Consider the following 27,043-nt stretch of genomic DNA (forward strand, 5'->3'; position numbering starts at 1 on the left):
CACTGAGTTCAGATATCTTAAAACAGATTTTTGGATATAAAATTGGTAGGCATGTAACACTGGAAAAATAAAAGTCACCTATTCAAATATCAGAAGTGAAACATCTGAAAGCCAAAACCAAAGAAGTGCAACTGAATATAGTTATTATGCAACAGGTCTCAGCTTTCTCTAAATACCATGAAGACATCACGGCCTCTAAAGGGCTAGGCAGGGAGGCACATTATACGCTATAAAACTATAACTATATGCAGCTTTTGTAAAGCAAAGGGAAATTATCATACTGAAATAATTCAAAGATTATCTATATCACATCCAATGCCAGAGAGTTTGGATTTTGCAATAGGAATTTGCAACAAACACTGAAATTTTAAGACCATGATAATGATGGCACTCATTGCTATGAAATCAGATCACTGTTTGGTTGACACATTCAAACATCACCAATCTGAAAGTTCTGGTCTCAACCAATCACAAAAAGCACACCAACCAAAAAAACCCCACCTTTTTAAAGAGCACAATCTTTCATCATTTAGAACTCTGCCCTAACAGCTCCATTGCTGCTTTTAGATGACTAAGAGATAATTAAAGTTGGAAGTCAATATAAACAAGTTGTACTTGAATTTGTTTTGCAGTGTTTTGGTGCAGCATGATGAAGCTGCAGTGCATTAGAAGGGGCAGCTGAGTGCTTTCAGCCACTCTCACCTTCATTTCATGCCAAGTCATACAGTGAATACTTGAGTGCTGTTTAGGAAAAGAAAAGGAAAAGGAAACGTGCAACCTACCAGAACTGAGGGATTAAACAGTGAGAGAAAGTAGATTCATTGTCACAGAGCAGCCCTCTGATTCTTAGCATCAAATGATTCAGATTATACTACATACCTCAATCAATCTATCAAACTTCAGTGATTTCACAATACCTTTAACATTTAGTAGAATCTTTGAAAAACAGCATACATAGTAACATACTATGATTCAATACTGCAAATTCTAGCACAGAACAGACACTAAATAAACAGAAATTAACTACTATAAAATTTAGAAGTAATATCTGATGACAGTGAAGCTTGCTGAACTTCAGCATGTCACTTACGGATGTTAAGGCATTCTTCAAGCCAACTATTTGTGCAGATGGAGATGAGGATGCATCGTGCTCCAGCATCTGCTTCAGCTTTTCTCTCTCTGTAGATATGGTGCTGAAAGCTGACCTCAAGGTGAAGTAAACTAGAACCATTTCATAAAACGTGAGTTAAAACCAGCTACCAGTTGTATAGATACCAATTATCTAAAACTTCAATGAAGCATCATTTATGGTGACAGAAACAAGAACTTAGGTTAAGAGATCCAGGGTGGGTTACTAAAAACAAGTAGTATTAATCAAGGTTATAGGGTAGATTTTTTAGTAGAAGGAATGTTTATGGTGAATGCTACTGTATTGACTATATTAGCCACAGTCAAAATTATTCTGATTATTTGTGACAGATGGCAACAAAGCTAACTAACCACATCTGCTCTTCACTTGCTTTTGTTCCCCAATTAGCATGAATCTTCAGATGGTAATGACTCTATTCCACATTCCTTTAAGAATTCCAGTGGGGGAGGAGAAGACAGGGAAGAAAAAGAATGAAATAGAAAAAAAAAAATATCAAAAAAGCAGCTATAACACATACTGTGCCACAGCTATAGGGTTAGTAGTTTCCCCACAAGCAAGTCAACTGCGTTGTTGAGTTTTGTTATGTCTTTTTGGGATAAGGAAATTTCAGCTTGTTAGATGATTTAGTGACTCAAAAGGCCAGATCTTGAATGTTGTGCAAGTTACAATGCTACTTCTACTCCTTTCAGAGCCAGTATTACCAGCCTGAAACATTTAAATCAGACAACAGATTATGTGATTTTAAAATCGCTAGATTTTTAAAGGGGAAATGCACTTTCCTTATTTTTTTACTTTTAAGACTAATCTTTTCTTTAACCACAAGAAATAAAAAATTATTCAAGTAATATTTGTTTATATAGAATTTCAACATTGATCTAACTTGAAAATTAGAGGATTTCTTGAGGGTCTAATCAAGCCTTGTAATACAGTCATGAGAACTGCCAATGCAAAAATGTATCCATTTACAGGGAAATGGAGATACAAAATCTGAGCATGGATGCGTGACAGGGGCAAAGAAGAAATCTCTGATACCTCTCTCTTCTAATCATCCACTCAGCATTAACCGGAATCATCATCACTTCATTAAGTATTTGATGTAACCTTATTTACTCTTCTAAGAAAATATCCTTAAGGTTTATTTCAACACTGCAAACCATTACCAAAGCTAATTCTCATACTTTAACCTATTTGAAGAAATCTTTAACAGTATCACAGAGGGTGGGGAAGAAGATGTATCCACTATGATCAATTTTGTTAGCCTTTCATATGAGAATGATGTGACCAGAATCTTCAGTGACCTTAAATACAATTTAATAAGTTGTATACTAACTTAAAATTTCAAGAATTATTACATACTAAATTACTAATTTTACATTTTATTTAGTTTGACTCAAAAGCTAAAGCAAAAGTTTTCTTCATTACCCTCTTTTGGAAGGGGTGTAGTATAAAACAACTTTGGAAAAAAATTCTTTGCACTCTTAATAAAATTATACTCTATTATATGGTACCAAGTCAGTTGTCCCCTCAAACACATGGGTCAATCTAACCAAAATTTCTGACATGGACATTTCAGGTAATGATCTTGAGGAGGTGATTTCTTTGTTTGGCTTAATAGCAACTTTTCCAGCTGTGCCTTGCCCCCATGTCTTTTCTCCTTTTGGAAAATATATATCAGTTTTGACTAAAATTGACTTTATAAAGTTTACCGCTTAGATACATTTCTTATGTAATGGAATCAAGATACATCAGCACCAGAGGAGAAAAACAAGCAAAGAATGCTTATTGATAACATCAACCATTATCCTGTGCAAAAGGCAACAAAGCCAATACTTCCATAAGTCTTTCAGGTATAAATACTTAAGTGCCTTCCTCACCAAAACCATTTAAACAATAAAAATGTTTCTTGTGCAAGGGTGTTGGAGCAAATCACTGCCAATGAAAAATTATTCTGAGAGAAGAAACATTTCTAGTCAAGCTGCCCCTCTGGCTGCTTTACATGATTTTACTCTTCTGTATTCACTAAAAATAGGTTACTACCATAGCAACCCCTTGCATCACCAACAAATGTTGACTCTGAAATACAGTGAAGCACACCAAATATACAAACATGTATGTGCTCATATACACACATATGTATGCAAACACAAAAGAGTGTAATCTGCTCTTATGTTTATAGCAACTGATTTTAGGATTTTAACCTTATGGCAAAAAAAAAAAAAAAAAACCAATCTAGGGTTTTAGCACATAAAACAAAGGGCTGTCCTTTATTAAATAAAAAATAAAAAAACATGATGATTAAGCCACTTTTTTCAAATGACTCAAGAACTCAACATTTGCAGTTCCTCAGGGGAATTAATGGAAGGGAGGATGGTTTCTGCTTTATCTAAACATTAAACAGGAAGCATTCTCAGAAGGCACATCATTATTTAACTTGTGATGATATAAAACCACATATGAAAGACAATTGCATTTACCTTTATGTGCAATATGAAATAAGTCCTCTTGCATTTTAGTAAATTCTGATGATGTTTCAGAACCATCGGAATAATTTTTCTCTTCTACAAAATCTATTGTAGATAAGTTCGGGTTGGAAGCATGCAGTCTCATAGGGGCAGAAAATACTGAAGGCACCTGTAAGGAGTGTGATGTTTTTAAAAACTGTAAATAAAATTTTATCATATTGTACCATATGGGTTGCACACTGAAGACATCAAAAATGGAAAAACTACTGTCAGTTACCAATAGGTTTGAAATGGATGACATCTGGCAAATGAATCCATAAATATAACTTTGCCCAAGATATTGTAATTGGAGATTTGGCAAAGCTCCAAGAAACCAGACCACTGAGAGCTATAGCATATGCTATACTATTTTTCCCCACTTAGAAATATTTAATCACATGGTCTCTGGATGCAAATTTGTACAAAACTATCTGAAAAATTTGAAAAAAATCTGTACTGATAAAAAAAACCCAACACCACGATGCTTCAAATCAGAGGCAGATTGAAAACATGGATAAAAACCATGGCCAGTCTCCTGAAGGTAATAGCAAAGATCCTACTGCAGGTATCAATGGCAACATATTCGTGTTTGGTCTGATATATTACCACTTAAAGTGATCTAGCAATGGACACTACTTAGAGAGGATTAATATTTCCTTAACTGGTCATACTAAGAAGCGATAAATAAGATTTGGAGAAAGATGGGCACTGAAAGGACTGAAGTTACCTGTAACATTCCTTTACCCTCTTTCCCAACAACTCTGGATCGCCATCTCCTGTGTGTTCTCTTTTCCTTCTTGGGGCTTTCAAAAGGTCCAACCTTGTAACAACATATAGGACAAAAATAATACAGATTGCCATAAAACTAATAGAGCTACAAAGAAATACATTGATCCTTTAGGATTTGGGGTTGGTTTTTTTGAAATTGCAAGGGAAAACTATTTTTGTTTTGTTTTTTTAAACAACAAACCTGCATGGCATTTATAGCAGGCGCTGAGTATGTCCTGTGAAGAACATCCATGCTCTGTAACAGCTGGTTCATTTCCAGTAAATATGTGTGACAGTTGGAGAGGTCTGTTTTGAACAAGAGAATATTTTCAGTTGCTCTACAGTAACAGACACACTGAAAGTATTTTTCCTTTGTAGGTTAGTCTTATTTTGATTGTAGCTAGCTTAAGTTATTCATTGACTAAAAGAACATTATTAGATGACTGGATAAAAAGCTTGTATCCTTCTACCTTCAAGTTCCAATTCAAAATACCGAAATGCATCTAGATGGTCTGTGTAATGATCACGATATTTTACCTTAGTTGGTTGCAGAAAAATGAGAAAAATGTGATAATTACTGCAGTTTGGGACTAGTCAGAGCTCCTCATGGTGAGGGTAATAATTCCATAGGCATCAAGGCTGAATTGTACACGTAGAGCTAGAGATGAAGCTCCTCTATATTAGAGTTGAAGCTCACTGGTAGTAGCACTTTACCAAGTAAGTATCAGACAGACACTACCAACATGAGAAAGATCTTCATGCTCTTAGGAAAGCATGAAAGCAGAAGGTGACTTTGAAGAACAGAGCGTTTTAGTGTTTTTTAAAAGACTAGGTTTTGGATGCTTCCCCTTTTTGAATACCCAGCTTATGAGAGTTCAAATCTTACTACTGAAGGTGACGTTCATATGTAAAAAAAAAGGTACTGAAATATATAGGTTACTTGAAGAGGTGCCCACAACTGATATCCCCACATTCAAAATCATCATTCCTTTTGAAAACAAGTGAGCAGCCAGTTAATGAACAACCACCCCTGTCCTCCCTCCTGTTTCAGAGGTGTAGTAGTCTTCTTGTCAAAAAACCCTAGGGAAATACTAGGCTACTTTCCACTTCCTTCAAATATTATTACCTCTTGAGCATTTTTCCATGTCTTCAGAAGATTGTAGCCAGGATGAAATCCTGGACTCATTACTTGAAAAGGAAAATGACAAGTTAACTCCAGCTGACAACGAATTCTGTTTGGTCAAGCTGCCTGCCTGTTCCAGGGAAGAAAAAGTGAATCATTAAGAAACAATATTTTCATGTTGTATGCACAGATTTTGACTACCGACAGCTGAGGTCCATGATCAGGGACAAAGACTGAAGGCATCAATAACACAGAGGAAAAAAAAGTGTATGAACTAGACTAGGTGTAGAGTCATTGAGCATAACATCAGGATATCTAACATAACGGTTGTCCGCAAGCAGTAGAAATACTAAAGGAACCATAAACATTTCCTGAAAACTAAATTTTGAGGAAGGGAAAAGCTCTGCATAAATCAAGTCAACTTAATACAATTAAAGCACCATACCCAAACAGAACCAAAGCTGGACATTGTGTTCCTTTCCCATGCTCCACAAAGAAGCCCCAAAAGTAACTTAAATGTCACATGCACAGATTTGTTAAAGCTATCTTTCAGTAAAGAAAGCAAGATCTACTACATCCTATTCAAAAATTTTACTCAAAGTTGTATGACTTCACCATGGTTTTGACTTGACAGGCCTTAATACATGTGTGAATGTACATCTCATCTGCATTATTTACTACCCTTTTACAACAACTCGGTAACCATTTTCAAACTTTTCTCATTTTCAGCAGTGCCCACTATCAGATGCTTCAAGAGACGCTGAAATTCTGTGTAAGAGCTAACTGAGCAGGATAATTAAGTATTTTCGAGCAGGATAATGAAGTAGTTTCCAATAGGATGAAATCTCTACCCAGTGCTATTACCAGCTGATTGTGGCCTATAATGCAGTTTTCTTCGCTAACGTGACTACAAATAATAGCTATCCAAATGCATAATTATTTCTAGATCTCACTCAACCTTTCATCTTTAATAATATCTATGTCAGGAAGTTGCACAAATTATGTGATTTGTCATCATCTTGTTTAATATCAGTTTTAAAATGTTTCATCTTAAGTGCCATTACATGGCCACTTTACTGGTTATGAGAAAAGCTGACTGAATTGTTTGGCTCTTCTCTGAAGCATACACTTCACAAACTTTGTTACTTCCTGCTCACCCTATATAAAAACCTCAGGTAGTACTAGTTTTAAATCTGTTCATAGGAAACATCATCTACATCTCTGTCAGCTGCAATTTTCTTAGTTGGTCTTTTTAAATTTACAACATAAGCTCCAATTTGAGTTGCAGAATAAAATAGAATGCATTAGCCACATGGCATCATTCAGTACTGTCAATTTATATAGCCAGCATGCAATAGTAGTAGGCATCAGTAGGCACACTTACTTATTTTTAAATTAATCTATGCAGTTCAGCTGTTTTATTTCTACATAAAGCTATATGAACTTTAGTCATCTATATATATATACCCAAATAATAATCCCAGCACCTTTAAAAGCACTATGAAACTGAATTTAAAGATGAGCAATTGTATTGGCGTTATGTGAACAAATCCTACATTTGTGTCTTCAGAAATCTTATCTCATATAATCAACTTTTCCAGAACTCATATACGCAAGGGGCATAAGCAGGAAGGAAGAAGTAGGCATTGCCAAGGAACAGGCAAGAGAGAGTTCGTGTGGCTCCAGATAGCATAGTTTTGCTTAGCATGGCTAAGCTTTAGAATCCAAGCATTCCAACTAAACTTATGTAAATATATACCCCTACCTCCCAACAACAACAAAAAACCAGGTGTAAAAACCAATCTGGTGTTTCTAAAAGCAAATAAAATGCAATGCAAAGCTCACCCAATATGTTTTTCTCAAAATAACCCAACCGCTGGATTGGTATCAACTAACATCAAGCTTGGCTGGTGTAAATTGGCAAAATTCCATTTAGCTTCAGCAGAGCTAAGGTGATTAACTGCAGCTTAAGAACTATCCCCTTCTATTTTTCACATGAAAATAAGTAGGGCTTCTTTGCAGTGCAAATCTGGATTAATAAATTAGAAGTGAATTAAAGCCTTTCATGCCAAGGAAGAAATGGTTAGTTTCCTGACAGTGAGCATAGATTTTAGATATGGTGGTCACATGGATTATTTTTTTTCCCCTGACTTTTTTTTTTTTTTAAGAGCACATGCATAGATGTATCATTGGCTTTGCAACATTCCACTTTTGCCCTCAATATTCTTCTCCTCTTCTGTCCCTTCTGGTTTTTGGGAGAGAAGAACTAAACAGCCACAGGAGATTTGCCATTTCTCTGCAGACAGCCTCAGAAGAACCGGCTGTCAGAGCCACAGAGGTGCTGGCACCACCGAAAGTGTGCAGACAGCTCTCTTCAGAACAGCCCTGGTACCGTGGGGTGAGCTACTGTTCTTTCAGCCACTCACTCACACAGAACCCCTCCCTCTCGACCACGAGCAAAAAGCTGTTCAGGCACATGTTTGTGTTTAGTAAAATTAATATTCAGTTACAGGATAATTCTCCCAAAGGGATGGACTGCAGGTACTGGGGAACAAGCCCACTCAGATCATACAGCAATATAGGCCAGGGAAAAGAAAACCTGAGAGGGCAACAAAGAGGTGATTTTAGGTGACACTCTGGCGACAGAAGCATAGAGCTGTTTCAGTTATAGTAAGTAACACAGTATTGCTAAAAAAGACACTATTCTCAGAAGAGGCCACTGGTTCTAAATGGGAGCAGAAGACCTTCTTTGGTTAAAAGTCGGTCAGTCAACGTGCAGACTGCTGAAGGCACAGAGGTTGTGTTCAGCCACAGAACACAAGATTGCATCAAAGAGGCCAGTTACGGTGTTGGTCTGAGCATTGGCCAAATCATTTTTGAAACTAACAGTCACAGACTTTGCCTAAAGGGAAATACGCTCCAGACCCCATTCCCACCTACAGCATGGTCCTTGGATTGGTTTGAACAATGCTTCCACCTCAGTTAAAAATATAAATAGTGGCCACAGGTGAATAATTCCTATATAATCCTCAGGTAAGTAGTTAGATTCATTAATATAAAAGGGGAGAGGTTTTATTAGCTAAAGGATAAATGAAAAAATGCTAAAGAAAAAAAAAAATCTAGCTGAGTGCTCTTCTGTGACCCAGACTAATCTTCACCAGCACATATTAGACAAATAATGATACATGTCTCAAAAATTATGAGGATTCTAACTCATAATGCAGTTTTAAAACTGATCATGATGATATAATTTACTGCAATGAGTAAACAATGAGAGGCTATTATAAAATTTAACAGCATCATAGAGAAAACTGCATAGGAGTAAATCAATAAATAATATAATTTTCCTCTTGACATTTTAGATCATAACTTAAACCCCACCACAAACTTCCATTACGCTCTTCACTTAATAAAGACAAATCAGACTAATGTAATCCCTGATGAAAGCTCATTATTTATAAATCATAATTATTACCTTTCTACCCGGAGTAGAATCACAGAAACCAGAGACAGAGTCCGCAGTAGTAGACACAGGGAAAAAAAGATTATTGACATCATGAGGAAACATGGAGATTTCGTTCTGACGGTACATTCTGTGGTGACGAAGTTTTGCTACCCATTCATCAAACAGCTCCTGAGATTTCACCTACACAAAATTTCAGATTTTTTAACATTCACATTCAAAATGACTACCAAAGAAATGAAGGTATTTTGTGCTCATTAGACAGCTAGCCCGGCTGACCTTTACTGGCAAAATATCAGGAAAGGTTTTCTAATGATGCTTTTACTAAAATACATAATGTTTGAGCTTAAGATAACATGAGAAAAATAGAAATTTCAATTAGTATAGTTATGACTTCCAATGCAGAATACAATACTTAGCAACTTCTAGATGGAAAAAACCCTCAGCATAAATAAAAAACCCCTCACATATAATCTGTAATTTCTAAATTGCCGTTTTTAAGGTTTAGTCAAGGTTTAACTAACCACAAATAGACATTTTATTTTGGTGATGTATTTTAAAACAATTTATTTCACAAGGATAGATAAATCTACAGATCTGACTGGAAAATACTTCTAATAGATAAGACAAAGATCAAGATACCTCTACTGAAAAGAAAAGCATTTGTGCAACAAGTGCGTACTCTTTGCTGAAAAAAGTGCTGGGTGAAAGGAGTGCTGCTAAACATGAAGCATCTTTGAAGTTTCTATTCAGAACAGGGTTACTGACTCTGGAACAGTACAGTAAGGTCTCTCAAACTAGTATAAACTAGTCTGCTGAGACAAAAGTAAGTTATTAGTGTAACTCACATACCTATTAAAAAAATGTGTCCACCATACATAGCTAATGTTGGCGTTTTTGCAGCAAGGTTATAACAAACTTGAAGACCTACCTTCAGATGGTATATCTGCTCTTCTGTATCCAAATCTATACATTTCGTTGATTTCTTTACAGACATTACAGAAAGTCCAACATCAATACAGCCATGAAGCTTCCCTCTCTCTATCTGCAAAAAAAAAAGTAAAAAGAATACAATCACTCCAGAATAAAGCAAAAGGATAGACATTACCTGCCGAAACCATCATTTCCCCCTCTCCAACTGTTTAGAATGGCTGAAACTTTACTTCCCATTGCCAACAATATGGAATTACTGTTACTTTGGATAAAATAGTGTTGTTACCTTATAATGGCCTTAAGGGTGTTCAGATCACTTACATCAGCTTGGCATTTAGAATACTTCAAAATCCCTCTGTCCAAAAAGAAATATCTCTGTAACCAAAAATGTAGAGAATTAAAACCAAAAAAACCCACCCCAAAAAAAACAAACAAACAAAAAACCCACACAACCACCCACACCTGTATTTCCTTGGAGAATACTTTATCTGCTCTTAAGCAACCTTTTTGCCACAAAACCCCACCAAGTAAGTCCCAGTCACACGGCATCAGGCTTCCACATACACGTTCCTTTCCTACCTTATGCCAGCCCTTCAAAGGCCATTTCCTCTTTTTCAGCAAGCAGCCCTCCTGCTTCTGTGGTTCCTGGGTACAATTCATTGCTCCCCGGAGTCCTTCTACAATTTCCCAGCTGTCCTGCTCAAACAGAAAACCCACATGTAGATCTTATTTCTTCCAAAGAACAGAATTGAAAGAGAATTAAAAGAGATTAAACAGGAAGAAGGCTATAAGTTAAAAACCCAAAATTATCCTGAAATCTAACCTTAGATCAATCTTTACTTGTGTATCTTCCAAGAGACAAGATCCTTTTTTATTTTGACAGAAACTATACAAAGTAAACAAAACACTATTCTTCTGACACCATCTTTCATTGAGTGTACATGCTTACCAGAATTTCATGTGTATTTTTCTGTTCATACATAGACACAGTGTATAGCCACAGCCTAGTCACTATTTAATGAAAAAAAACAAAACAAAACAAAACAAACAATGAAAACCCTTCTGCCATCACAGGCAGAAACAGCCTGTGCTAAAAGGATATGTTTTATAGGTTATGAAACAGAAATAAGACACTGAAAATGAAGACCTTTTCTGTAAAACTTTTTCCCATATTCATTAACTCAATGTTGTGTGTTTGGTGTGAACTGCAGCCTCCCTTTACTTCAGTAAAGACAATAGAATAAAATAAAAACAAATGAAAAAGCCAGGGAAGTAACTCAAGTACTATGAGGAAGATGACATAAAGGGAGAGTACAAGAAAAATAAAAAAAAAACCTTCAGCAGATACACCTCTAATTAAAAGAAGGTCTCTCTTTTTGCCATCAGGAGCTCTTAAATGAAACACATTGCAGCAACATAACAGAGAAGAGAATAAATCTCATAGTATTGTTACAGTTTGTATTTATGGAACAAACGCTGATGACAATGTAACATGAGTTTCAAGATTTCAGATCAGAGATCTCACGAATTATTTATTGCCAGCTACCACAGGATATCATAGATTAGAATTATGAACAACTGACAGGAAATGGCATGTGCTAGTACCATCCCCATGTATTTGAAAAAGGCAGAGAATACTTTAACATAGAATTTAACGACGAAAAAGGACCAGTATGAAACACTTTGGCCAAACCTGATAGGTAAGTAAGTACTTGTGGTCCTGCCTGTAAGACACGTAGGGAAGCATTCCCAAGAAGTGACTGACTAAAAAAAAAAAAACCCAAAAAACCCACCCAACCTTTAAAACAAAAATTAAGCAAAAATCAACAAGAGCTAGCTGTGTTCATTTATCCATCTCCTGAATCCTTAAAAATTCAGCCCTAGAAGCCTAGAAAAAAAAATATGTGAGGTAGCATGCTCATTACTTGAGCAACAAGGCACAGTGGCAAACCATCTTCAAAAAGACATTCTTTAAACAGCTTAAGGAATGCGATCTTTTATTCTACCACATTACTGGTGACACTCCGCTATTTTCTTATTATTTTCTGTGCACTGCACTTTACGGAACAAACTGGAAAGCTGCTCTGCTTTCTTGGTTTGAGTTCACTCTGCCAGCACTCACCACACAACAGGCTGCATGCAGCAGAAGTGTGGGGCTGAGCAGCTCCTGTCACTCAAACATCCTACAGACCACCCAATGATGTTCTACTACCTGAAGGTAAGTGAAAACTGCAGTTTTCAAAATTGTTATCATGGCACACATTTCATTTTATGCTCCGACAAGTTTGGGGTTTATCCTTGTCGGTTTTGTAACAAATAGCTTCTTTACTCCCTCCAGTCTAAGAGGTATTTTGACAGCTACTTAGATATCATTATTTCTAACCAATGATCATGAAATCAACTTCCATATTGAAAATGGAAGTTACACTCCATATTCATTATTTTTTTTTACTTTCACTACTTCGAGACTCACTTAAAATTCTCAATAATCATGAACCCTTTCCTGATTTGGGGTAAATTACTATGATACCAGATCAGGGAACAGAGAAGTTACTCATGGATATCGTGAGCTCGCGGGCTGAAGGGAGAGCAGAAGGCTTCCTGGGCTGTCTCCAGCACATCAGCCCAGCACCAGAGAGCCACAGCACTGGCCTCTCACAGGGTGAAGCTGGCAGAGAACAAAGCAGAGTCAGCCTGTGCGCGTGGAAGGACAGCTAGCCAGAGCTTGCTAGCTGCAGTTTGACAGCTATTCAAGCATGAAGGCAGCTCTAAGCCTCCACAATTAAGGACTTCCCCCCCCTCCCCCCCCCCCCTTTTTTTTAAAAAAGAACCTTCTAGTCTGCAGCCTTGAAAGCCAAAGATAAATGATGTTCCACCACCTCTTTTACCATCAATGTGAATATTAGGCCACTAAATGCTTTCACTAGTGGTCTTGGATTTCTTTTTCCCATTAAAGATTATTTATTACTCTTATGTAATCACAAGAATTGGGACTGTTATAATGGCAGAGAGCAGCCTTTTTAAATATAATGACACACAGTGTAATGCTACAATTTACATAAACTAACAGCTGAACTTACTGCTGCTTAAACGTCCAGGGGTGGATAATATCTAATCGCCTAAGAAAATTACGATCTACTAAATGAGCCAATATAAAAAATAATCTTGACATTAGCCGATTTCAAACAGGAGACTTGGATAAAGGTAAACATTTTTAAAAAAGAGAAACCTAATGGAACTAGTGAGAGATAATGCTAATTAAGAACCAATAGGAGCATCTGTGAGATTAAGAAAAATGTTGCATTTACATTTGTGCTTCTTTGAAATTAGCCAGAAGAGCTTAAAAGCTGTTTTACCTGATTACCAACCAAGGTATTTCCCTTGTCTTCACCAAAATCTGTTCAACTGCAGTCCCTAAACACACAACTTTTCCACTGAGAATTAATCTGATAGCAGTCAAGACTAGTGAACAGTAGATCCTGTTCAATGTCCTAGCGTTACACCTAATGAAACAAGTTTCTTGAACTTTGGATCAAGTTCTCACAGATTTGTTAAGCTTCAACACAATATATCATTGATAGAGTCATCTGCTTGCAGGAGACAAGCAGAAATTTGAGCACAATCAAGAAAAACACAAGAATCCAGATCCAGCCATCTGTAAGGATAAGCTTTGAAAGAAAATGGCTCCTGAAGTGAGACAGGCCTATGCTACGTTGGGCATTTGAGGTGAAGAGAAATGAAGCAGCTGAGAAATAGCTCAGCCAATTACACCCACTTGGAATATACATGGTATCAATAGCTTTTGTCAAACTTTAAATAAAAAAAGCACATCCTGGCCTGCATTGCAACTCAAATTTTGTCTGGGCCTCTCCCGCAGTCCAGACCCAAGATGTCTCCCATGTTCCTGTGGGAGAGTCACATTTCTCACCGTTCTTCAGGTCAGTAAGGCAGCCAGGAATGTGCCTTCACAATTAAGAAGTGTGAAAATGGGAAGAAAAGCTGAAGTAGGTGCACTTCTTCCCATCAGCAAGACCAATGGCCTGCCAAAGCTCAGGTGGTGAAGGCGAGTCTCCTGCTCAGATTTCTGCCCTGGGAACCTCACACTTCAATTGCAAACTACATAAAGGTAGCTTAGTAAAATTAAAAAGGAACCCTTTTAAAAGCACAACACTATTTAATCAACTATGTTACCCAAAGAAAGGCAAGGAATAGCTCAGAGAATGAACAGTTTGGGGACCTGCTGGATACATGCAAGGTGTAATGCTGCACTAACAGCATCTGCTCCTCTTCCAGAAGAGCCCAACCTTTCCCACCTGAACCCCTGAACTCCCACATTTTTCAGAATACTGCTGCTGTGACTGGTTTTGCATCCATTTGCTCTTGACCCAGACCCTATGGGATCTCGAGCAGTATTTTGTTTTGCAAGAGATTTGACACCTCATTTAATGAGGAAAAAGCATCAGTTGGCTATTACTGGGAGCAGCTGCAGAAGCGAAGAAAACTGCTTACTCTCTAAAATGAAGGCAAATGAATCAGGCTTGTCAGTTATCATCTGTTCTCATATGTTTGAAATAGCAGAGGAGCAAACTGGAGATACAGGATTTCCTGAAAGCTACTGGAAGCATTGAGATTATGCTCCATTTTTCTGATTCTTATTCCACAACAGGGAACTGAAAGAGAGACCCCAAACCACAGTGGTAAATTAAAAAAAACCACCACCACATCTCCCAAGACACACACTCCCCCACCCCCCCACACCCCCAAAAACTCTCAGCTGAATGGCATTAACAACTACAGCATAAGCCTGATGTCCAGATAGGTCATATCTTAACATATATCATACACTACAAAAGATTTTGCATCATTATGGGCCAATATCTACACAAAATGATCAACACTGCATTTGCTGCCCAGGGAGAAATTTCACTCAAGGCTGAAGGAGGAACATATTCTTGCTTTTCTCAGGTCCAGTTTCAGATCAGCACTAGGACATCACCCTGTAGTTGCTACTTGTCTTATACCGGCTCTGTGGCTGAGGGAAAAAAACCATACACTTTGGTCTTCAGAGATAAGTCTGTCATTAGGTAACTGCAGTCATTTTCTTTGTTTAATAAAATAAAAGCCTTCTCATTTTCTGCAAGGTTCTGTACCATACAGCTCCTCAAGGCAAATTATTTCAGAGGAAAGAATGAAGTAATGAGTGTGAATGGCGCTCAGGCCAATGCTTGCAGTTTCAGCTCCCTGAACAAAACAGATGACAGTGCCAGACTTTCTTCCAGTGTAAAATGCAGTCAGTTGTACTGAATATTTTAAAGTGCCAAAAATAGAAATCTGCTTTGTGGAGGGTAAGGGCTGGCATCAGCTGCAACTAAAGCATTTGTTACAGTTCATAAAATTGGCAGAAATGCTTTAATTTTCTTTTTTAGAACGTGCTTATTTAAAGTGGCTCTCCTGCCATAAAGCTTTTCCCTACTGAATCTATTTTAAAAGTTAGTTAACATATTAGACTTAAAAATACTACCACAATATACCTTCTTTTGATGACAGGCCAATTTAAATTTAAAGGAAATCAACGCCAGTTTTCCTTCCTCACAAAACACAGTTTGAGTTGTGGCTCTGTGGAAGAGATCCCTTTCCGTGGCTGAAGGAGAGGGGCAGAGATGAGCAGAAAGGTGGGAAGCGGCAGTAGCCTCCACCTATGCCGTGGGCCTTCAAGGTGAACGTGAACTGAGTGGAACAGGAGTAACACCTCTTCAGTTCTGTAATGGGCTGCCTCTCACAGAAAAGGGGCACCAAGCGCAGCAGAACAAGGAGCAGGCTCCTCCAAGCCCTGCAGCCCTGCTTAAGTTACACTCCTTTCTAGCACAGTGCCCCATCTTCTGCGTCACGGGACTGACGCTTCACACCAGCAACACACTGACACGTAATATTAGCAAACACAGCATCCCTGCACTACTGCGGCTCCATGTCACAACCCCAGGTCACTTACTACGTGGTGCTAGTGTGTACCAGCAACAGAGTTTGTGCCTAGGAAATCAGAGACAGTCAAAAGTCAGATCCCACTATTTTTTGGGCAACTCAATCCCTGCAAAACTCTCCAGGTCTCTTCCCGCTGCGCTCTTCCAGATTTCTTTCCACTTAATCGGGTTAAAAGTACTGCTGTGTCAGACCAGAGGAAAGCACCTGTAAACAAGAGCCATGTGAAAAATACCAAAAATGTCAGGGAATTAAGGAAGGAACAGCAATACACAGCCATGCACATGAACACTGACAATGACGAAAGAAACTGTAATTTAGAATTCATTTCAGGTTTTTTCTTTCTCAATTTTGCTACTTTGAAGGAAGACTTCTAGACCATTTCAGCAGATGCAAACAACAGTTACAGGATAAGCTAGAAAGTTATGGCACTTGGTAAAAAGGGAAACAGAGAAGGTGTTGAAGTACTCACAAATATTAGACGTGCCTATTTAAAACTAAAAAGATCAGAAAGACCAGTAGAACCTTAAAAAGCACAAATAATTTCTGAAAAAACATATTTGTAAATTTTCAGACTGTATAGAAAAAACAAGCAAGCAAGCAGAGCTTTTAGCCATGCTTAGTGATCATTCCCCAATACAAGTCACACAATCTCTGCAACTTCTGTGGGCCACCCACCCAAAACCATGGACTGACAACCCATGTAGGTTCCCCAGATGCAAAAGTATACTGTTGCTTTCTTGGTATTGTAATTAGACTGACCATGAAAAGAGTAATACTGAAACATTGATGAAGTGGAGATACTTACCACAATGCAGCGTATAATCACAAAGAAATATCAACTCTATCGCCCTTCAATATACACTGGGAAACAACCTACTTGATATCGCCACTTAGCTTGACCTGTTAGGTATATGAGGCAATTTACCATCTCCCCGACTATAATGAATGAGCACTGATGTACCAGGAATACAAACAGAACACCAAGTTGCACCTCTCACCTTGGTCAGGTACACCTTGCATTTTTGTACAAGGATCAAAACCTAAAAAATTGTGGATTGACAAGGTGACATTAAACCTTACTGAATTATTCCTTTTCTCCAAGGAGAGCAGGTGAGAACAAAATGGATAAGAAATGGGACCTGCTAAGAATAGTATCAAAAGCCTGAGCTAGCCAATAGATTTGATTGTGTTAAATGGCAGTAAGTGAGGTTCTTGCAGAAATTGCTTCTGCTTAAGTAAGGTTGCTTGTACTGGCTGTGTAACACACCAGTGGATTTAGTCATGCTCATGCAAATCTTATTATTTAAATATTACATGATAACACTTGATAGACATGAACTATTGAAACAGACAATACCAAATGCTTTAAATTATACTTTTTAAAGGTAATCTCATACCTTTAAAAAGGATCTGAAAAATAATGTTACAGGAAAACAAGACATCCAGAAAGCAAGGATTTCTTTGCTCAGTATAGTAGAAACACACAACATTTCTTACAAGCACAGTGCTTTTAAAGTCATAAATTGTTCAGAGATTTGTCTGCCTTGTGAATTGTATGTACAGAGCCAGAAAAGCAGGTGCTGTTTCCAAACACATCTGAGGTCTCCAAAGCTTTTGGGGGACTGGGATGCTCAATTCTGATTAAAATTTCAACCAGAGGCAGCTTCAATACCTCTATTTTCACAAATACTGGCTTAATAGAAGTTTCTGTTGAGCATATTGCTCATGATTTTACAAGCATGGATTGAGTGTGTTTAAGCTTAATTCTCACTACAGCTGCAGGTCAATGCTTCTTGCCCACAAACAAAAGCCATCCTCAGCAGTCTCACTTGTCAGGTGCACTCACTCGTAGACTTGTCTTTCAAAATGGTAAGGTTTAAAGAATAGCATCGCCTCTGCAGAAAACAAACCATCCTTTGCATTAGGCACCCAGATGCATCACGTTACACACATACTTTCATAACTACGGTTCCACAGCAACAACCAGCACACACAGGGACTCACAGAGGCTTTTTTGTTGTCAGAGGCCCTGTGTCACGCTTCAGACAAATGAGTTCTCTTTCACACATGCACACACACCTTTCCCTGGAAACTTGAAATAAGCAGAGCAGTTACACAATATTCTACCACAAAAGTGGTATATTACAGGGAAGAGATGGGATTTCAGGACCAAACCGCTACAGCAGCAATATTTCACTATAAAAGCACCATACATACAGTGTGATAGAAAATCAAATTCACTGTTAGCATTCCAGTTCTACAAGTGTCTGCTATTCAGTAACATCTGTTTACTGCATTTGACTCAAAACAAGATGCTGCTACCAACAAAAAACGAAAACAGAGTAAGGAAAATGAAGTGATGAAACAAAACAAGTAAGCAATAGGAAAACAGAGTTTAAGAGATTCACCAATATTCAAAAGCAAAAGTAACAGCCAATCCTAGTAATGCTTTCAGTTTGGTTGAAAAAGTTTGCGTTACCTGTCGACTTCCTTGCTTGGAAGAGCAGCTGCTAGTACTTCTTGAAGGAGACAACATTTTCTGGGATACACCAAAGCTTTTTTCTTCGCTCATGATCCAATACCATTTATTTCAAACAAGCTCCCTTAGAACAACCATTAAAAGGTAATTTAGAAAAAGTGTTGGAAGACTCCCCAGGGAAACGCAGAATTCATTCTTTACCCAAATGCAGTCCCGTGGCATGATCTGCATCCCATGGAAATTCCTAAAGGGGGAAAAAAATCCCAAAAGCCAAGTTATCAGATGCCATCTCTTACTGCCCTCCTGTAGCATGAATCATAATAAAGCCTTTGGTAATACAAGCTGACTGCATTACTGTACATTATGAGAAATTAATTCAACAATCACTTTAAGACAAATTTTCAAGTCTCAAACAAGAACAACATGAATTTTGGATCCTAAACGCATGCTTTAATTGTCACTATTTATTAAGAGGACAAAGTACAGTATGAAGCTTATTTTTAAAGATTTAAATTCATTTAAAAAACATTAATAAAGACACAAATAGGGTATAATAAATTTGTATATAAAATGGAACAAAACAGCCTCAACATGTGAAGGAAGCATCCAATAAAATGTCTCCCAAAAAGGATGGTGAGTAATCAAAAAACCACCTCTGTTTCCCAGTTGCTTGATAATTTAAACAAGTAAGCATGGCTTCAGGTTGTAAGGAAAAAAAAAAAAAAAGAAACTTCTCTCTATAAAAAAAGCAATAAATAAAAGCTGTGAGTGTGCAAATTCAGCTATATAGAGCTGTGCATGAGCACTCTTACCTGGAATCACAAAGTTGTAACTATCGTCACATTAGTTGTCTCAGTCTGGGACTGGAAGAGTAATTAGCAGTCTGTTTAATAACAGTGCTGTTTGTAGCATATGCAAATAAAACCCATGCCAGAAACTCCAAATAATGGATTTCTAGTGTGGGTAAGAGTTGTCATGGTAACTGCATATTTTTTTAAAAACCAGAGGGCATAACAAAAGGGTGATGCTTTCCAAAACTTGTGGTGGTGAAAGAGGTTTATAAATTGTGTATCACTTCAGATTTTATTGTCTCAGGGAAAAATTTTTTTCACATTAGGAAGAGTGCAATTCCTCAGTTTGCACTGAGGAAGATACGCAATTTTTCACAAGGAGAAGAGAGATTTCATTGCCAAACCAGGGAGGCGCTACTTAACAATCCCCTCACAGTCCTGAACTGGGATCACTGGTTATGGAAGTCTGCCATTCATTTTTTTCTTGAAGAGGCTTAAAAACCTATTCTGAGAAGCAGAATTTTCAAATCCCTAGTACACTTTGTGTATTTGAAGAATTAATTTTCCTTTAAAACAAACAAATAAACCAACACCCACAAACAAAAAAAAACCACCAACAACCCCAAATAAAACCAGGTGCTATATTTAAGATGAAAACAAGACTATGTTGCAGAAAACCTCTCTCCCTACTACTTAATTACCCCCAGAGCAAATCTATGCTCAGCAACAGTAATGAACAGCCCTGGTCTCCAAAAGCCAGGTGAGAAAGCAAGCTTCGCTGGGGCTCTTTCACTGGTAAGGCAGGCTGGCAGTTGTGTCCAGGGAACACCAGACAGGTACAGTGCCAACAAGCAGTGTGAGAGCAGAAGCAAGCCAGAACAGTACAGCAATGTGATGGCAAGGTCTGAACAGGGCCTTGGGCGTGGGTTTCAACTGAAATTACTACTGAGATAGGAGTAGTGCCTTTTGGAGAAGGTGTAGTTGCTTCCTATGCAGAAGATAAATTTGAGTGGCGTTTCATTAAGGACTAGCACTTTTAAAAGGTTTAAATTTATCTGACTTCATGCAAGTTTTTAACTGTGGAGTAAGTATGAAGTATAACTTTCTTACTTAGTTTCAAACTGTATTTAGTAAAAGAATTTAATGATAACATCTTTATTAACAAGCAGAGGTCAAATATTCACAACAGGAACAGAAACACACTCTTCTTGCAAACTCATCATTCACATACCCTCTTAATAGTACCACGTAGCAAGTGCCTTACTTTTTTGGCACACTGTTTGCTCAGATAACCACCTGTCCTCCTCATCGCTCCATGTTCAAAATAAGCATTTTACCACTTGGCTTTCACCAGTGGCTGTCTGGCATTTTGGCCAAGATTGGCAGAGTTCACAGCAAGAAACAGGCTCTAATTTGCAGCAAAACTTGCTGTCACCAGTACCTTGCAAATACATCCCCAGGACACATTCGATTTAAGTTATACAATACTCTTTGCCTGTTTGAACACACAGCACAATGTTGTGATGTCCTGGAAGTGTCAGATAACTGAAAAAAATGGAGGTCTCATGGACTGTAACATAAAAAGAAGCCATATAACTGCTTCAGGTTCCATACATTTTGCTCCCCGCCATGCCACAGGATGGCCTCAGAGCTGTTTATTCCCACCTTTCACTGGAGCACACTAAGCCACTTTGGTCTACTCCAAAAAGCCAAATCAAAGGTGTGAGGCTGAGGCGAATCCAAATAAATTTAGGACAGGAATTTTCACAAATGCTAAGTATTAGCCTAATTCTTTGCTATCAAGTCAACAGCAGTAGAAGTAGGCCAAAAGTACTTTTGCAAATGACCTCGCCAGGTGCATTTTAAAGAACTAAGAATAAATGAGTGTCAAATATTTATAGCTACTACATCCTAAACCTATAAACAGCACTTATCTCTACTTATCACCAGTTACTAAGAGACTTACTATTCTACATCAATTAAAGCCAATGTAAAAATATAATACGTAGAATAGGAAGACCTATTTTTTAAAAAAAAAAGTACCATCCCGAGCTGTCCTTAAACCTTTAAAATTGCATGGGTTCAAAGCAGCCTCTCAGTATCAACAATTAATCTCTCACAACTCTCAAAGCAATAAGCTTACAGCAAAATCCAAGTTTTTCCATATCTCACAAAAAAGCAGAAATTAAGGAAAAAAAATGAAAACTGCAGTAAAAAAAATAAAATCAACATTATGCAATTATTTTTGTTACAGCTCTGTAAGAAAAATAAAGCTGTAACAGCTGCTTCAGAGCTGCTGATTCAGCAATGAAAGAACAGCAAAACTGGAAGCATACATCTCATTCTTTAACTGTAGTCTTGTGGATAGAACAGAAAGCCTGATGAGAGTCACATGCACACAGCAAGCACAGGACTGCACAATCCAAGTCAGAGTTGCAAGCAACATTGAGTGACTTTCACAGAATTAAAACAGAATCCGTGCTGAAACCTTTGCTCTGTAGCTATTATTAAACTATTAAATTACATTCACTCATGTCCACCTGGATAAACAAAGCAATAGTCTTTTCCAATTATTGCTTTCATGGATTTCTCTGTTACACTTCAAATTGTCAGCTTTATTCTATCACAGTGTTTCATCAGACTCGAAAAAGGAAAGAATTATTTATAGACTACAGATACATCACGTACAACAATTGAAGATGTCTTTTCAAGGCAGATATTTGCTGTTCCTGAATTACCATAAGATTCATACTATTGAAGGACAAAGCACACAAATACGGTCCCACTGCTAGCTGTTCTCTTTACAGAAGAAAACCAAACATAAAATAGTTTTAAACAACTAAGTTCTTAAAAGTACCTTTGAAAGCAAAAGTTCAAACAGCTTAGGGAGACTAACAATAATAACAGGAAGCATTTCAGAACTGCCTTCCATCAGATAGGTGCTGTCCCTAGACATCGACCAAGTCACCATCTCTGTGGAGCAGATGCTTTCATTTGCCGTGGACATGTGCTACCTTCTGAAGTAGTCCGTGATGCAAAGAAACAGTTAGTTCCACCCAGCCCAATTCCTTAAGGAGGCTATTGGAGTAATTAAATCATGCTATTTCAGTGACCCAAAAGAAGAAAATTTGGTTCAAACAAAACTCTTCTAATCCTCTAATCAAGAGAGAGACAGACAGAGCAGGAAAGAAGAAAAGCTAGACAAATGACAAACATACCGCATTTAACACCGGATTACTCTTCATGTATATTGTTCACCACTTGATGACAGAAAATCCTGTATGTTCCAGTGTACAGAAAGTAAAAATCCCAAACAAAAAACCAGACACAATTCAGCAGAATACATCCCAAGAAAGACATCCAAGATGAACATGCTTCAATGTCAAGTCTAGTCAGACTTCCCTGAAACAAAGCAAGTATCTGCTGTTTCACTAACCCTTGGAGCAAATAATTCAATCCTTATATTAGAAAAATCTTACGTAAATTTATAAATAGGTCAATCGGCATCCTGAAATGTAAGTATATATAAAAATACCACCTTTCTCCTACATCCACCATAGAAACTGACTATAATACTGCATGCAACGTGATTAATTTTAAATGCATAATCTTGATACTGTTTTCACTCCCCCAGGAGATCTGCAAGAGGTTACATTTGTATAAAAAACCAAGCTTGCCAGGTATATACTCTAAACAGATATGTTAAAAACCTTTGTGACTAGTGATACAGAAAATACATGCAGTAATAGCTGTATTGTTACGGTAATTAGTCAGCTGTCATACCACCTTTTCTACCCCACTTTTAACTGCGTCAAGAATCATAACTAAAAAGGACTGACCTAGCTCGCAGTCAGGTCCTAAATAATTAACAATTTTCCTTGTCTGCCACCCCTTTTGGAACAAGCCTTGCCTAGGGACAGCCTGGCAGCCCAGGGCCCTCTAGCACGAGCTGCTGGGCTCACTGGGGTCCCACAGCCCCCCTTCCAGCTTAGCATAACTTACACAGTCAACTGAGAAGCCAAAAGCTGGGGGACCACAGAAACCGGTTTGAGGCCCAGTAACAGAGGAGTCCATAGTCTCCCCTGTCAAGAGGGCGAAGCAGAAAACAACAGCTACTGAGCTGTGATCCAATCCTGCCCTGGGAGCACATAACTGCATACAGCAGTGCTAATGAGGTTGACAGCCCTCCCTGGGCTCAAATAATAACGCAGCGGGTCTGTTTGCATTGGAAGCGCTATTCGTCTAGAGAAGACAAGTGAAAGGACAAAGGATGATCAGGCAACAGAAAAGAGAGAAAGGGTTATCATTTCCAGTAAGGAAAGTAACAGGCACATGGTATCATTTTACAGTCTGTACTAAAAACCTTGGAAAGGCCCATCTGTTAGTGATAACGTCCCAGAGTTGGAAACATCACCATCAGAGCTTTGGCATGAGTTTGGCTGCCTTCCATTTTTCTGCTATCTGTTGCTATTTAAAGCTTTTCTTTGTTCACAACAACAAAGATACTCCACTATGCCCCAAGGCTTATTCTTTTTTAAAACTACACTTGTTATTGCTAAGATGTTACTGAAATACACATTGTTTGTTTTCCTAGATTTGGTTTTGATAGCCACAACATTAGTTCTGGAAATATCTGTCAGTCTGCCAGCACATAGTAATTCAAGATCTAAAGACAGCATTGTCTGCACATGAAGAAAAAGACATCACTTTCCTGTCAAACCATTGAAGGCATCCATGTAACTTCAAATCAGACTGTCTCTCTCTGACCTGATAAGCTGCATAATGCTGTGACAAGCATAGATCTATCAAGGCTGACATCAAGCAATATATTTTATTAAACCAGCTGACATAATTGGTTTAACTATGGAGAAAGAAACCAAAAACGGGTCACCTGTGGTTTCAGGTAAAACATCAAGTAGGACTGCTGGAAGAGTTTTCATGGGTCAGGAATGATAATCACCAAAATCTGAAGAAAAACATCATGGGGTATGTATGAACAGCAAACACAACACAGAGATCCCTTATCTCACAGAGGAAAGCTAGACACATTCATTAAAAAGTGGCAGGATCCAACAACCCTGCTTTGCCCTCTTTGATGTGGTGTTCTACTTTTCACACTTTGGCATCATATATTTTCTAAAACAAGCAAACATAACGCCAAAAAAACCAAACAAATAAACTAGAGTCCCCCTCCCAGATACCTGTTTTTCCACAATACACTGGAATTGTCATGTATGTCTTGTGTCTGTGACTTAATTTCTGAAAGGGAAAAGATACAAAGGAAACAACACTTCCCTGAGAACGTTTAGTGCTTCTCCTTTATAAGCAGGCCTATTAGCTCAAAATTTAAATCTCATTAACTTTAATGACCATGGTAACAAGATTCAGTTCTTCCTAGGATACACAGAAATTCATTTATGCACTTTACGAAATGTAATGGGTATGAGTTATGAAAATGTCACATTTCTTCTTGATTGACTTACTGTATCTATAGAGGTTTCTGTCTCTCAGCCCATTCCAGCACACCTTTTTCAGTGTACTTTACAATATTAGTATTTATAAATGCAGACAGACCTACAGCTTTCTTTTAAATATGCAGATTATTCCTTTACAGAAGGTCTTTCATATTAAGATAGCTTGAAACATCAAAAGATGTGTAGTATTCTGAAGAAGGACAGGTAGTTGATAGCACATCAATATTAACCCTTTCTAACATCATCTTAGGCAAGGGGCCACTAACTTCCCAACACTGTGTTTCTGAATATGCAATGTGTGAATAAACCTTGACACTTTAGATATTGAGGATAATTAGTACTACAAGTGCTAAGTATTTTTGTTATTAATGCCAAAAGTGAGGAATTGTTAATGTCAAGCTTTCAACAACAACAAAAAAAGCAAAAAAAAAAAAAAAAAAAGCAAATAGAAAGAAAAAAGACACAGAAACATGTTTCTCTTAAGTAAAAATTAAAAATCTCAAGTTAAGGCTTGGGCTGGAGATCTTCAAGGATAGACAGGATGACACCTGCAACAGTCCTTTTGCTTGGAAACATGTACCACATACACGTATGCAGATGACAAGAACCATGAGAAACAGATGTGGATGGAGTAAACCATGCTCTACATGACAGTTTTTCTTAATCCATTCATATTTATGATTGTAATGAACACCTTGACAATGGGAACCAAGAAAGAAGTTCCACGGATCAGGTTTTCTGCAACATTATCCTCACAGCATAGGAAAAGATGAACTGAAACAGACCTAGAAGCAGAGAGATGCAAGATATGGGAAAGCAGATCATAAATCTGAATGATTACATTGCAATGTTTTGCCTAAGCAATATGAAATGGGAAAGTATCAATCACAATAGCTGGGTCAGCCCAAGAAGATGCTTGCTGGAGATGAGGGCCTCTGACTAGGTTAACAGGGCAGCCCTTCAGCAGGAAAGAGACCATAAAAGGGATCCTCTCCCTACTTCAAATGATAGAATCCCACCACCACCTCCTCAAGTTCTGAAACGATGAAGGAGAACTTGAATCCAGCTAGGGTTACCTTAGAGGATCTACTTGGACAGTGCTGGTAAAAGAACTTTTGACCTTGAAAAAGGAAGAAAGTGAACACAAAGCTGCAGAAGCAGCAGCCATGCTTGGGAAGAACAGAAGGTCTGTTTCAGTGTTAGTGCTTTCATGTCAAGTCTTGTCCTATCACTGCCTAGCTACAATGGAATAAAATCTAGAAGCAAGTTAGGAATTTGGCCAAAAAGGAAAGCTTCAATTTAGGACTCTGTGAATAATTTAACACTATTACAAGGAAGAAGATGTATAGAGTTTTAATGCACTGTTTGTTTATTCAAATCTACTACAGTATGATATCCCAATGCAAAAACATGGCCTGCCTCCAACAACAGAGCTTAGAGTTAATACAAAGCTGCTGAGAACTTTTATGGGTCTCAGTAGCAGCTCAGTGCCCCCGCTGATGGGTTAAAGCTCAAATTTATACTCAATTGTAAAACTGCCAAAGCAGTTAAAGGAGTAGGACTTTCTATAATTAATAATAGGAATGTTAATGTTCCTCTTCTGGACATCAGTAGCTCCCCTGCCAAAAAATAAATAAATTTAAAAAAATAAAGTCACGTAAGTCCTCTCTAATCCACTTCAGTGGAGAGCCATTTGTCACAGGGTGTAGTTCACATACTTTGCTTTGGTCAAAATGCAGCGATGGTCATCACCAACTTGTGGGCAAGAAAGTGGAAGCAATATTATTTTCAACTGATCCAGACAGGTTTGAAAAAGATACTGTCCCTATCTTACATTTAGATTCAGGTTAGTGCAAGCCACCAGCTATCTCTATTTAAATCTAATTAAAAACAAAATGAATGCTGCATGATTTAAAAAAGCTTCAGCTACATGCCCATTCCGAAGCATTTTTAGTGGTTTAAAAGATGGAAGGCTTTAATTAGGATGCATCAGCAATATGAGAGAATGAATAATTTACAGAAAACTTTATTTGAGCTCAGTGAAAGGGTGCTACAACATAACAATCCATATTTGTTATTTCTAATGAGTACACTCATTTTTTACTTCTGTTCCAGGCACTGTAAGCAGGCCACAGAGACAGCAGACAACAACATGAAGTTTTATACTGTGTGCAGTCCAGTGACTTCGTTGCTTCATAGCATTTTTGAGGTTGGTTATACTTGAACTGCAACTAACAACCTGGATTTTAATTATAGGCTATAAAGCAGCAATAAACAGAAGTGTTTACAAGTTATGTTGATTCCCCTTAAACTGCTTAATATTAGTTGCGTTCTCTCTTTCTACTCTCCTCCCAACCTGTCATCATGTTTGTTTATTTCTAA

The 27,043-nt window shown here is 37.8% G+C and overlaps 1 protein-coding gene across 15 annotated transcripts in view; it reads right to left on the reverse strand.

The window, feature by feature from the left end:
- Positions 1-27,043, reverse strand: part of OSBPL3 (oxysterol binding protein like 3) — a 90,286-nt gene that overhangs the window by 28,168 nt on the left and 35,075 nt on the right. For 11 of the 15 annotated variants that reach the window (XM_055804029.1, XM_055804025.1, XM_055804019.1 and 8 more), the window contains 10 exons: positions 18,397-18,640; positions 10,518-10,634; positions 10,260-10,313; positions 9,937-10,050; positions 9,018-9,188; positions 5,546-5,672; positions 4,622-4,725; positions 4,379-4,471; positions 3,625-3,781; positions 1,091-1,221 (listed from right to left, as the gene is read on the reverse strand). In XM_055804029.1, coding sequence (XP_055660004.1) covers positions 1,091-1,221; positions 3,625-3,781; positions 4,379-4,471; positions 4,622-4,725; positions 5,546-5,672; positions 9,018-9,188; positions 9,937-10,050; positions 10,260-10,313; positions 10,518-10,634; positions 18,397-18,489 — 1,161 coding nt within the window. In that variant the 5' untranslated portion in view covers positions 18,490-18,640. Of the gene's footprint in view, positions 1-1,090; positions 1,222-3,624; positions 3,782-4,378; positions 4,472-4,621; positions 4,726-5,545; positions 5,673-9,017; positions 9,189-9,936; positions 10,051-10,224; positions 10,314-10,517; positions 10,635-18,396; positions 18,641-24,078; positions 24,154-27,043 lie in introns of those variants that run through there. The other 4 variants (XM_055804028.1, XM_055804026.1, XM_027786415.2 and 1 more) reach the window with 4 other exon arrangements.

Source organism: Falco peregrinus, chromosome 5 (assembly GCF_023634155.1).
Source record: "Falco peregrinus isolate bFalPer1 chromosome 5, bFalPer1.pri, whole genome shotgun sequence".
NCBI lineage: Eukaryota > Metazoa > Chordata > Aves > Falconiformes > Falconidae > Falco > Falco peregrinus.